General features: G+C 34.1%; 1 protein-coding gene across 1 annotated transcript in view; it reads left to right on the plus strand.

Annotated features, from left to right (window-relative positions):
• The window catches only part of LOC114324223 (uncharacterized), a 165,328-nt gene that overhangs the window by 80,627 nt on the left and 71,093 nt on the right, over positions 1-13,608 (plus strand). The window contains exon 3 of the mRNA XM_028272000.1: positions 2,525-2,747. Coding sequence (XP_028127801.1) covers positions 2,525-2,747 — 223 coding nt within the window. The remainder of the gene's footprint in view (positions 1-2,524; positions 2,748-13,608) is intronic.

Raw genomic sequence — 13,608 nt, forward strand, 5'->3', positions numbered from 1 at the left:
GACATTATGCCAATCTCTTTTATGAGATATCTTTTGGTCGCATTTTTGTTCAACAGATTCTAAAATTTTACACCTTTCTGATAAAAATTTTAAGAAGTGTTTCACATCGGGAGATTGCTTTCCTGCTGATACTCTTTCCCATTCTTTTCGAGAATTGATGTCAATTTTGGATGTTAAAAGATATATTAGAATGGTACTCCACTCGAAAACGCGTTCCCCTAAGTTTTCCAAGGATTTGAAATGGTTGACGAAAGTGTCTAAAAGTTTTCTCAAGGAACGAGACGACTCATCTTTAGTAGGACTTAGCTCGAAGATGGATTTGACGTGAGCATGAATAATTGCCCTTTTGTTTTCATAACGGTCGCACAATAGATGCCAAGCCGTTTCATAATTTGCTTCGGTTGCGGAGAGTGCTCCAATAATTTGAGCGGCTTCTCCCTTTAGACTGGATTTAAGATAATAAAATTTTTCGATTTTATGAATAGTAGGATTGTTCTCAATAAGTGCCTCAAAGGTTTCTTTGAAATTTGTCCAATTTTCATATGTGCCAGAATATATGGGCAAAGGGATTGGTGGTAAATATGAATTAAGACGATGAGAGTTGAGCATTGGCGAAGATGACATGGATGAAGATGACCCATGAATGGGTGGTTGCTCCGTTGATGTGGGATTGAGAAGTAATGTTGCTTTAGCTACTAAGGCATAATATTTGCTTTCGAACTCTCCTCGTTCATCATCTTGATTGCCGAGGTTAGAGGTTGTATCAAATAAACAAATACGTTCAATGTCACACTGTACCTTTTCAAACTCAACAACTGACTCCTTTAAGGCATCCAGACGCGCTTGTAATTCAAGACGGATTGTGTCAGATAAAGGAGTTACACATTTTTCAAGGAAAGTGTTAAAACGAGTCACTGTGGATTTAACAGTGCCACGACGAGCTACAAGATGTTTAAGGTCTTCAGCACTAGCCATTTTTATCAATTAATTAACGCTAATAGGTTTGAGAGAAGGTTATAAATTTACTGTGTTTTGTGGAATATACTAATTAATAACAATATTGCTAGCTATTAGTTGCAGTACCAAGTTAAAATAAGTAGATAAGCTAAGTAAGCAATAAAAAATAAATTGTTGAAGATGTGGATTAGGTATAAGGATGATACGGCTATGTTGGGCCAAATATTAATAATGCTTAGGATGTCTTTATTATAAGTAAATTGATTTGAAATGCGTTGATTATATTATAATTAAACGATATTCCCTTCGATGGGTGCTGCTATGGTAGGCTGGTTGTTGTATATTATGTATTAATTAATATGATTAATATTGTAGATTATTATACAAATAATATCTGATAACGTTTATTTCAATATTTAGATATGTTAATTAGCTTAAAGAAGTAAGTTTTTTTTTTTTTAAGATATAAATCCAAAAATTATAATTTGTTTTTAAAGAAATGTGCCAAGTGTTTAATATTTTGTATGATAAAGTAGAAAGAATATGAACTAAAACAAAACCATATGCCAATAAATTATATACTCTCAAAGCAAGATTAAAATAAGTGAATCAAATATTCTAACCCTACTTCTCGATGCTGCAAGCTGTAGGTACCAAATTCAGACGAAGGGATCGATGTTTTCTTCGGGTGTCAAAAAATCCGGACGAAGTAGACCAATGTTTGCTCTGAACCCTTTTTCTTCGTTGGAGGACTGTAAAAAGCCAACGAGGGTATTCAGCACTTTTCGTGATGTCCTATCTTTTTTGCACAATGGTTTCTGCTGTAGGAAATTCACAAGGTTTAAAGATGGTTTGATAGGTTCTTTATTTCAGCGCATTCCACAGCACTAAGCGAACGTAGATTCCACAAAAATATATTTTTTCTCGTTGAAATTATTTGATAGATATGATATTTTTAATTTTCTGACTGTTGCTCTGGGTTACCGATTCCAAAAACTACTCGTCCCCCGTGAAATAGTATACGTACTTGTTTTACTTTAATTTATATTGACAATTTAAAATATTTTATACAAATTAGGATCGAACAGTTCTCATTATTTTTCTCTCGAATGTCCTGAGTTGGACTTCATCCCTTTTTGTCATTACCCAGGTTTCACAACCATAGATTACTACGGGTCTGATCAATGTTCTGTATCTTTTCCCTGTAAAATTAGTTACAGCAATCCATATCTTTAAGGTATTTAATTTTGGCTGTTTTGATTGTGGTTGACAACTCTTTTTCTTTTTTTATTCTTAATAAAACGACCCGATTAGTAACTTGGTCGGTATCAGATATCTTCAGGATTCGACAATAAGGCCACATTTCAAAAGTCTCAATTTTCTTGTAGGTGGCGTCTGTGAGAGTCCACGTCTTAACTCCGTACAACAGTATAGGAAAGATATAACATCGTACTAACCTGATTTTTATGGGTATTGATAAATCATGATATTTTATACTTGTTTTTAGTTGTCAACTATAATATAACTCGTATAATATCTTCTCATTTCGTTTTCTCTATTTTTTCAGAACTAGTTGAAGTGACCGGTTGCGACACCTGCAAGTTGATGCTAACGTGTCGCCATCTGACAGCAGTTATAGCAATATTGAAAGTAGATTTTGCGGGACATCATTTAAACGATATTTTCGAAACCGGAACTTTGGAAAGTTGGACTGGGAATGGATCTTTTATGAGCGTTATTGCCCCACCGCCCTTTCCTCCAGTACATCCTAGAGACGTTCTCAATAGCAGGTGAGTATTAGAATTAATTTTCGAACTTAAAATTAATGTAATATGGTTAACCCTTAACTGGAGAGGCCTCATTTTAGCACCCGAACGCAGACATGCCGTCCAACAGACTACCGTTTTTTTAAGAAGATAATAACCGCGTAAATCAATTTTTTAAAATTATTTATTAATATAGTATAGTATGATCATGGGAAGTACAGAAACCAATTTACGTCTGCTTTATAGATTTTGAGAAGGCGTTTGATAGGATTCAACATGAGCTGTTCAGTTCAACATGGCTGTTTGAATATCTAGAAATGATTGGAATATATGATAAAGATCTGCGACTTATACAACATCTATATTAGAATCAAGAAGCTTCTATTCTGGCAGAATAGAAGCTTCTAGAAATTCTATTCTGGTAGAAGGCAAAAAAACAGAACAAATTTGCATTCAAAGAGGTGTCAGACAGGGTTGTGTGTTATCCAATTAACGTTCACTTAGAAATAATTTTTAACGAAGCCTTGGAAGGGCAATGTGGGTTTCGAATCGGGGGAGAAACTATTAACAACATCAGATATGCAGATGACACCGCGATCATGGCTGAAAGTATCGAAGATCTTTAATTCCTTATGGATCGAGTCACTTATTTTAAAAACTAATTAAAAAGTTATTTATTTTCATTATAAAATTTCCTATCTATCAATTACAAATATTCCCGTGGATGCATAAAATCACTTTGAACTATAAACCATTTCGTAATCGGCTTTCGTGACCTCTGTAATTGCAGTGCCAGTTGGCGGTGCAGGGTCACTAATCTAAGGTCATAAAAATCTTTTCATAAGTCGTTAAAATCCGGCATTCACGCGTTATGGACTGACCACCATTAACAGCCGTTGTGTCTGAAACACATAAACTAAAGTGCCGCTTCATGCCACAATTTCAACACTATCTACCCCTTACAATCGAGCTGATTTTGCATTTTCATTAGGCTACGTCATGACACGTCATGCCCTAACATATGGCGGGTTGGGAAAGCCACATGGGTGAGTTCGGAGTTTGATCGAATCAACGATATATTGATTTGAGTTAAATAATTTGGAAGTTTTTGGGGGTGATAATACATATAGAGGGTCTATGGGCTGTAACTAAATTATTAATATGTATATTATATTTCAAAAAGTTTAGTAACACTATAATTACGATGAAATTTTCGTTTCTGGAAGTTACGAAAAGATAAAATACTACTTCTTTTGCTTCCTCTTCTTCTTTTTGTGTAGATAAGACTCTGTCTATTTTTTCAATGTACCTCCAAAAGCTGTATAGTTCCATCGTTTTCGTGGTCTTCCTATTGATAGTCTTCCTATTAAAGGCCGGCTACACACAACGTCTTGCCTGAGAGCATGCCTGCAGAGTCTCGTTTGTGCAGGTAAGAGCGTGTGTATGGATGGCAAGACAGACTGTATCGCGCGCAGGCCTCTAAGCGCGGACTGTACTCTCGTCGACATGCTGAAGATTTTACCTGTGCAGTTTTAGGTTCTACAGTCTACAGTTTTTCTTGAACGTGTGGCCGGCAGTTCAGTCCGTTCTTCAGTTCCGCAAAAGTTTTTGAGGTGGATAGACCAAGACCAAACGAAATGAGCGGCACAAGAAGTGTTTCAAAACAATTCTTAACTGATTTTATAGACATACAAATCTTTGCCGGCATTATGAAAGGTGAAGAGTAGAGAATATTCCGACAGGAATAAGAAAAATGAAGCATACGCTTTTATTTAATACGTAATATTTTATTTTTTTTTTATTTTTAATTGATTCTAAAATAGGGAATTCTTTAAAATCATATAATTTTTTACGGCTTTTTAAAGATTAACTATTATTTTTTTCCAATATTGCTATTCTATTAGATAATTCTGGTACCCAAATTCAATTTTGTGTCTTAATTTTTTCACTATGATGGTAGTGAGAATTTGATTTATAACTGTAAGCAAGATTATTCCTCTACAGTTTCTGTAGTGTGAGCAGTGGCGGCCGGTCAGGGTCGGCAGGGTCGGCAGTGGCGACCCACACATTTATAGATATAGATTTTTTAAATATTTGTATCTGTGAAATAAAAAATAATCTATCAGATAATACAGACTAAATTTTATTCATGGTTTTTAAAAGAATTTGATCAATCCGAGCGTTAAGTGATCCCTGCGCATAACAGACTTCTCAAAAAATGAATGATCCGAGCCATTTATCTGACTTTTCGGCTAGCCGTCCCTAACATCCGTAGCTTGACAATTTACACGTAAAACTCAACGACATAACAATTCGATGAGCAAGCGAACATTACTTCTCTCCGTGGGCAATAGCAGATACGGCATGGCAGGTTAAGCGCCAAGTACGGCACATTTCGGTCTGCCGGTCGGTGTTTCATTTGGAAGCATGCATCGGTAGAAATTGTCAAAAATAATCACGCCGTTTTACGTCGTTTAATTGATATTGTAATTTTTTTAAGTTGTCAGGAATTATCATTTAGTGGACATGATGGATCGAAGCATTTGTTAAAAATCAAAGTAATTATAGAGAATTAATAAAATTGTTTTAGAAATACCTATTTACTTTCTGATTCGAAGTGTATTCGTAATACAGAATGAACTAATACATATAATCAAATAGTTAAATTTTGAATAACGTTGTTGAATCTGAGATTTAGAAAACTATTTGCTTTTCACTGAAAGTAGATGAAACTTCTGATTATCATGTCATTCACAATTATCAATTATTTTGTTCGATACGCGTTACGTGGTAATATTTATGAGAGATTTTTAGGTTTTAGAGATGTGAGTAAAAGCAATAAGGCAGAATATATTTTTGGTGTTTTAAAGAACAGATTAAAATTTTTTGATACCAAAAATAAATTGGTAGGGCAAACTGGGGCAATCTTATGACGGCGTTGCTGTGATGAGTGGTGAATTGAATAGTCTCCAGGCAAAAGTTAAAACTATTGCATCACAAGCTTTATTTACTCACTATTATGCGCATATAATGAATTTAGTTTTACATGATACGTGTAAAAAAATAAAGAATATCGTCTTTTCTTGCCAGTTTAGCTCACCTAAACGGATTACTGCTTTAGAACAAATTTGTTTCGAAAAAAAAAAGCGAACAGTTTGTCAGACGCGATGAAATTTTAAATCTCGGTTAGTTTTATCTAAGCAGATTATCTCTTATAGTTTTATTATCTGTAGCAGATTTTCGTGAACAGCTTTTGGAAGTTTTTGATTTTATTATCGAAGGCGATGATTTTGAAAGTGGCGATACCTCGATCCGTGAAGCAATCGGTTTGAGAACTTTATTAAATACTAATGACTCTTTCAATATTTTTTTAAATATTTTTAAGACAGAGTTTGCCCAAGATATTCCTTGTTGTTTAAAATCAGTCAATTGACATTATTTATTCTAAAAATAGAATACGAAAGCTGGTGCAAAATCTCAGAGATTTTCGTAATGATAGTAGTTTCCAATTTCCAATATATACGCAGTGACGTTTTGGATTCGCTTGATATTTCCGAACCACCCCAAAAAAGACAACGACATGATACATATCTCGAAAAATGAGTAAGTATATCTTGAAATTTTGGATACCTACTATTATATGCAAATAGATACTCGTTTTTCGAATTTTGAAGATTTGCAAATTTTTGACCTCTTTGACGATTTAAAATTTAAAAGTTACGTTCGCCAAAGAATTTCCAAGATATTTATTATTACAAGTTAGGTACTTAAAAATTATGCTGGTCCAAATATTTTCAGAAAGTGGGATAAGTTGCACAATATGTATGTATAATTCTATGTAGTAAGTACTGCAATTCATTACAACAAACTGTTTATCAATTTTCTTATTACCACCAATTTCTGCCTCAAATATATTTATATTTATCTTGTCTCAAAAGAATCAACACGTATTGTCGAAACACCATGAAACAAGAGAGAATGTCAAGTACATCAAATAAAAAAAAAGCAAAAAACAACAAAATCTCCTATGATGAATTAAGCCTTTTAGTTTGATGGTATACCTATATGAGGAGACAAAAAAACCTTGCCGACCCTGTCTCCAAGGCCACGAGCCGCCACTGAGTGTAAGGTCGCCCTTTTTAGGAAAATCCTAGACTAGCACATGCGGTATGCCATACCGTTGCATATTCTCCTTTGTTTTCAATATGAATTTGTCTTATATGACTGCATTTGTTGTTTACATCAACGCAAAGTTTTACGTTTACCCAATGATTATTCACACTTTTGTAGAATAAAATTCTGCTCCAAGTAAAATAAACTTTATTTTTCAAGAACATTATGAATGAAAGAATAATATTAAAAAATTGGTGGCGGTTCTTACAAAATCCTTTATATATGTATAAACTGAATTACAAAACAACGAGTACAGTAAGGTCTCGTTTTATGCGGTGGATACGTTCTACAGAAAAGAGCATATAAAAAATCGCATTAAAAAAGACTTGACTTGCATTGAAAAAGTAGGGATACGTTTCGTAATTTTCTAAAATCGCATAAAACCAAAACGTTTATCCACCAAAATTTCAAATAAAACCTTAAAAAAGAAATAAAAAAATAGACTTACGATATTGAGACGGCAAAAACCTCTTCTAATGAAAAGTCAAACTTTACGACACTCACTTTAAACATTCGCAAGGAAAAAGTTTTCCTGTGGTTGTCTGTATACCATGTAATACAAAAAACAGTAAAATCCTGTATAAAACGTATATTTAAAAACCCTCAAAAGGGCCACATCAAAATCACATAATTTTCGACTTGTTTACCAGTCATCATCAGTGCTTACTTGCAATGTACATGCTAACCACCAAGATAGTATTTAACAAAAATATGTACTTGCCGTCATACTTTCAACATAGGTACAGGGTGATCAACTTCTGTGACAAAGTCCAATATATCTGTTATTATACAATATATGAAAAAAAGTTGTTAATAAAAGTTATAGACACCTTTAATGTACACATTTTAAAATTAGTCAGAAATATACAGGGTCATCCATAACACGGTGCCAAACCAAAGTTATGTTTTTTTAAATAGAATACCCTATATTTTATTCAAAATCTGGTGTCTCTACATTTTTCTGATTAAAAAGATATGCCACTTGTCTAGGGTTATACCGAGCGTTTGAAAGTTATGAGCACTTTTTTTAAAAAATCATACTGATTTGATCGTCCTGTATGTTTCTAACGGTGTAATATAAACTAGTGTTGTGACTACTTTTGACTGTCAATATTAAAGTAGTTTTGCAACAATGTACATTTTTTTTTAAATTTACACAAATTGTATACAGGGTAAGTCAAAATGTAAATTAAAGATTTTCTTCATTTTTTTAAATGGAACACGCTGTATTTTATATTATCACCAAAAAGCTCTATCAATATACTTACATATCTTTTAAATATTCCCTATACCTAAAGTTATTAGTTTTCGAGATATTTTAGTTTTATTGTTGATAACAACATGTATTACTTAGTCATTAATAACAATACTTTAATTTATCAAGAAAACTAAATTAAATAAAAAAATATTCAACGTACTTCTTATATTTCTTATAAAAGTTGTTCAAAGTGACCTCCCATAACGTCTACACAGCCTGGAGACGAGTTTCGAAAGACCTACTGACGTTTGTAAGCATTTGTTATGTGACACTTTGAAAGGCGTCTTTAATCCTTATTTTCACATCGTCAGCTGTTGTTGGAGATGTCCTATACACTAGGTCTTTCGAAACTCGTCTCCAGGCTGTGTAGACGTTATGGAAGGTCACTTTGAACAGCTTTTATAATAAATATAAGAAGTACGTTGAACATATTTCTATTTAATTTAGTTTTCTTGATAAATTAAAGTATTGTTATTAATGACTAAGTAATACAAGTTGTTATCAACAATTAAACTAAAATATCTCGAAAACTAATAACTTTAGGTATAGGGAATATTTAAAGGATATGCAAGCATACTGATAGAACTTTTCGATGGTAATATAAAATACAGGGTGTTCCATTTAAAAATATGAAGAAAATCTTGTATTTACATTTTGACTTACCTGTATACAATTTGTGTAGTTATAAAAAAACTGAATATTTTTGCAAAACTACTTTAATAACTTTAACATATACTTTAACAGTCAAAAGCAGTAAAAACATTAGGTTATATTACACCGTTAGAAACATACAGGGCGATCAAATCAGTATGATTTTTTAATAAAAGTGCTCATAACTTTCAAACGCTCGGTATAACCTTAGACAAGTGTTATATCTTTTTAATCAGAAAAATATAGAGAAACCAAATTTTGAATAAAATATAGGGTGTTCTATTTAAAAAAAACATAACTTTGGTTTGACACCGTGTTATGGAGGACCCTGTATATTTCTCACTAATTTTAAAATGTGTACATTGAAGGTGTCTATAACTTTTATTAACAACTTTTTTTCATATATTGTATAATAACAGATATATTGGACTTTGTCACATAAATTGATCACCCTGTATAAACAAGTCAAATCCACAGCTCATATGTTACCTGGGGCAGATTAGCTAAATATTTTAAACATCCATACTTAATGTAGCTTTTTAAACCAATGTTTCCTTGACGGACTTCTTTTACTGGGCTTTGACCTACATATTTTTGTTAAATACTATCTTGGTGGTTAGCATGTACATTGCACGTAAGCACTGATGATGACTGGTAAACCAGTCGAAAACTAGTTATGTGATTTTGATGTGGCCCTTTTGAGGGTTTTTAAATATACCTTTTATACAGGATTTCACTTTAAACGTTTCAATGCAGAAATCAAAATGTGCTGCATATAAAGCCGCGTCCTCAGTAGTAAATGTTCACGTGCGTATTGAACAAATGGTTTGTCGCAAAAATTTGTGTCGCGAATTTAATTGCTTGACCATCGAAAATTTGTTTATCGTTCGTTAACACTGCAAAGCTTATGCGAAGCAAATCCTTTTATCTTCGCTCAAAAACCGACAACCGATGGAGCATATATGCGTTGTGTGCGTCGAAAATTATTACGTCCGATTTATGCGACGAACACGTCCACATTGGCACAATTTACCTCGAGCACGCAAATAATTGCGACGAACAGTTGGTTCGTTGCAGTTTTTCACCAGTGAGGACGCGGCTTTATACTGCAACTTTGCTGAAATCAGCAAAATTTAAACAAGTCACTTAGAAAAATGAATGAAGCACCTCTAAGAGAAAATTTAATTTCAAAACAACTACAAGTTATACCTTCAATGTGAGACTCAGAATGATGTCATAGCGACCTCATGTAACAAGTGGAATCCTCAAATCAAATTGCAAATGCTCACTTTACTGATATCTGGATGTGAATAGTTAATATTAATTATAATAGTTGTTAATAATGATAATAGAAATTGGAAAAAAGACTAAGTTTTCACTCTAATGGCATATAACATATCCCACCAGAATGAAAACAATGGGAACCTTCTCTGGTTACACCTCCGAGGCTTCTACAATTTGCAAGCCATACGGATGCTGAGACTAAGGAAGATGAGGGAATTCTACAATTTACAATTCACGTCACATCTGCTCAGCGCGGTAAAGTTCCAACGAGACTGGTTCCCTTCATACTCCACACAGAGTAAATGTAAATCAAAAATGAATAACCATTTTCAATTTCGTTGCAAAACGAAAATACAGCCGAACCATATTCCAGTCCAATCAGAGAGTGCTGCAAGCACCTCTACCGGTTTCGAAACTTATTAGTCTCTCATCAGGAGGCACATATGCTGCTCTCCCCGATCCAACCAAAACAAACCCCAGCGTGCAGTCCCGAATTGCAACGAACGAAATGGCATAGATGCCCTAGCGGAAACTGCTAGCAAAAGACTAAGTTTTCACTCTAATGGCATATAACATATCCCACCAGAATGAAAACAATGGGAACCTTCTCTGATTACACCTCCGAGGCTTCTACAATTTGCAAGCCATACGGATGCTGAGACTAAGGAAGATGAGGGAATTCTACAATTTACAATTCACGTCACATCTGCTCAGCGCGGTAAAGTTCCAACGAGACTGGTTCCCTTCATACTCCACACAGAGTAAATGTAAATCAAAAATGAATAACCATTTTCAATTTCGTTGCAAAACGAAAATACAGCCGAACCATATTCCAGTCCAATCAGAGAGTGCTGCAAGCACCTCTACCGGTTTCGAAACTTATTAGTCTCTCATCAGGAGGCACATATGCTGCTCTCCCCGATCCAACCAAAACAAACCCCAGCGTGCAGTCCCGAATTGCAACGAACGAAATGGCATAGATGCCCTAGCGGCAACTGCTAGCAAAAGACTAAGTTTTCACTCTAATGGCATATAACATATCCCACCAGAATGAAAACAATGGGAACCTTCTCTGGTTACACCTCCGAGGCTTCTACAATTTGCAAGCCATACGGATGCTGAGACTAAGGAAGATGAGGAATTCTACAATTTACAATTCACGTCACATCTGCTCAGCGCGGTAAAGTTCCAACGAGACTGGTTCCCTTCATACTCCACACAGAGTAAATGTAAATAAAAAATGAAGTAAATGAAATTGAAAATGGTTATTCATTTTTTATAATAGAAATTTTTGAATGAACTACTAACCGCATAACTTCCAAATCGCATTAAAAAAATCCGCATAAAAAGAGACCTTACTGTATTGGTAACTAAAAAATAGTAAAATAATGTTAAAGGCACTTGAAAGTGGAACCACTGGATGAACTTGCTGCCATACTAATCGCGAACGAAAGAATACTGGATGGGCTGCTTTTTACTATAGAAACGTAAAAACTGACATGCGGTACGTGATATCGCAAGAAAACTTTACGTTAACCTAGCTCAAAGACCAATAAACCATACTAAAACTGCAGCAGTTGGGAATAGGTACACACCACTTGAAGGTACACAGATGGTGTTCTAGGAATCTTTTATAAAACAAGTTTTACAACAAAATATATTTGCGCGGTATGGCATACCGCATGTCAATGGTTAAAGGTTAAACTATGATTTTTTAAATTAATTTCTTTTAGAAGCTTTTTACTCCTGATCTACTCCAATCTTAACAATAACATTTACCTCCCGATAGAATAAACACATATAACCTTTTACCAAATATTTAATAACGTTTCTATCGACTGCCTCCACCCTCGCCAGGATATCTAAATAACGAAAACGCGTGCAAGCAGGGCAATGGCACAATGCCACCCTTTTGTCAATCTACCCCAACCCCTAACATGGTCTATCTCTTTGGGCTAATTTACAAGTTACCCTACTTTTTCTGCAAAGTGTTTTTCGCGATGTTTTTATGAATAGAATCATCAAGACGGGGTTAGATTTATTAAGATATTGATTTTTTTATATTAGACGTACATACACCCTAAAAAAGTATGCAATAATAGAAGCCTGTATTACTTCTAGTTTTTCCTAAAAGAGCACAGGCGCACATATTTTACGGCTATCCCTACTTTTTCTTTCTTTACATGGCAAATTACGTGTAGTAAAATTCTCACTGGTATGGATATGTACATAAATATTACTTGACAATGACATTGTCACCATTAACATAGGGATGACTTTTGAATGTTCTTGGATAACTGTTACTTGTATAATCGCTTAAATTATATTAATCAGTTAATAATAATATGCTAATTTTTTCACTATCTGTGTATTCAGTGATTATAATAATTTATATACTCTGCAATTAAAGATAATACTTAATCGAGAAAAGAGGAAAAGTGATAAAGTGATCTTTTTAAATAATATATTGTTACTATGGAACGCTTACATAAATTTTGAACATCTTTAACAACAAAATACTTGGATCACAGAATATATAATCTGGCCTAGTGTATTCTCTGTTTGGGATCGTCCATAAATAATAAACAATAAATAACTTTTTATTAATTTCACGTCTTAAATCAGTTAATTATCAATGCCTTATAATGAAAATTGCATCTGTTGTTGATCTACCCTGCATAAAGCCAAATTGATTCTCGGATATTTCGGTCTCTTCACGTATCCGTCTGTCAATTACTCTTTCCCATATTTTCATGGTGTGGCTAAGAAGTTTTATAGCCCTGTAGTTTGTACATTGTTGTATATCTCCCTTGTTTTTGTACACAGGTACCAGTATACTGTTTCTCCATTCGTCTGGCATTTGTCCAACTTCCATAATTCTATTAAATAGACCTGCTAGCCACCTTGTTCCTGTCTCTCCCAATGCTCTCCATACTTCCCCAGGAATAGCATCTGGTCCTACCGCTTTTCCTTTCTTTATTTTTTGGAGCTCTTGAGCCACTTCCTCGTTGGTTATTTTGGTGACCATTGCTGCTACTGTCTCCGTTGACTCTACAGGCTGTCTGTCAAATTCTTCATTTAATAAGCTGTCAAAGTACTTTCTCTATCTCTTTTTGACATCCCTTTCGTGAACTAGTATTTTATTATTTTCATCTCGGATACATCTAATCTGATTAAAATCTTTTGCTTTCTTTGCTCTCTGTTTGGTTATTTTATATATCTTCGTTTCGCCTTCCCTGGTATCAAAGTTGATCGTATAGGTTTGAATACGCTTCTGCTTTGGCTTTTGCTACTGCTACTTTCGCTTCCTTTTTCGCCACCATATAGTTTTGAAGATCTGTGTCGGATCTGGTTTCTTGCCACTTTTTATATAATTTTCTCTTCTCTTTTATTTTTCCTTGTACTTCGTTTGACCACCACCAAGTCTCTTTATCCTCAAACTTTTTTCCTGACGTTTTCCCAAGTATTTCAATAGCAGTCTCTATAATACTACTGGCCATTTTTCTCCAAATTGTATTA

Source organism: Diabrotica virgifera, chromosome 3, assembly GCF_917563875.1.
Source record: "Diabrotica virgifera virgifera chromosome 3, PGI_DIABVI_V3a".
Taxonomy (NCBI): domain Eukaryota; kingdom Metazoa; phylum Arthropoda; class Insecta; order Coleoptera; family Chrysomelidae; genus Diabrotica; species Diabrotica virgifera.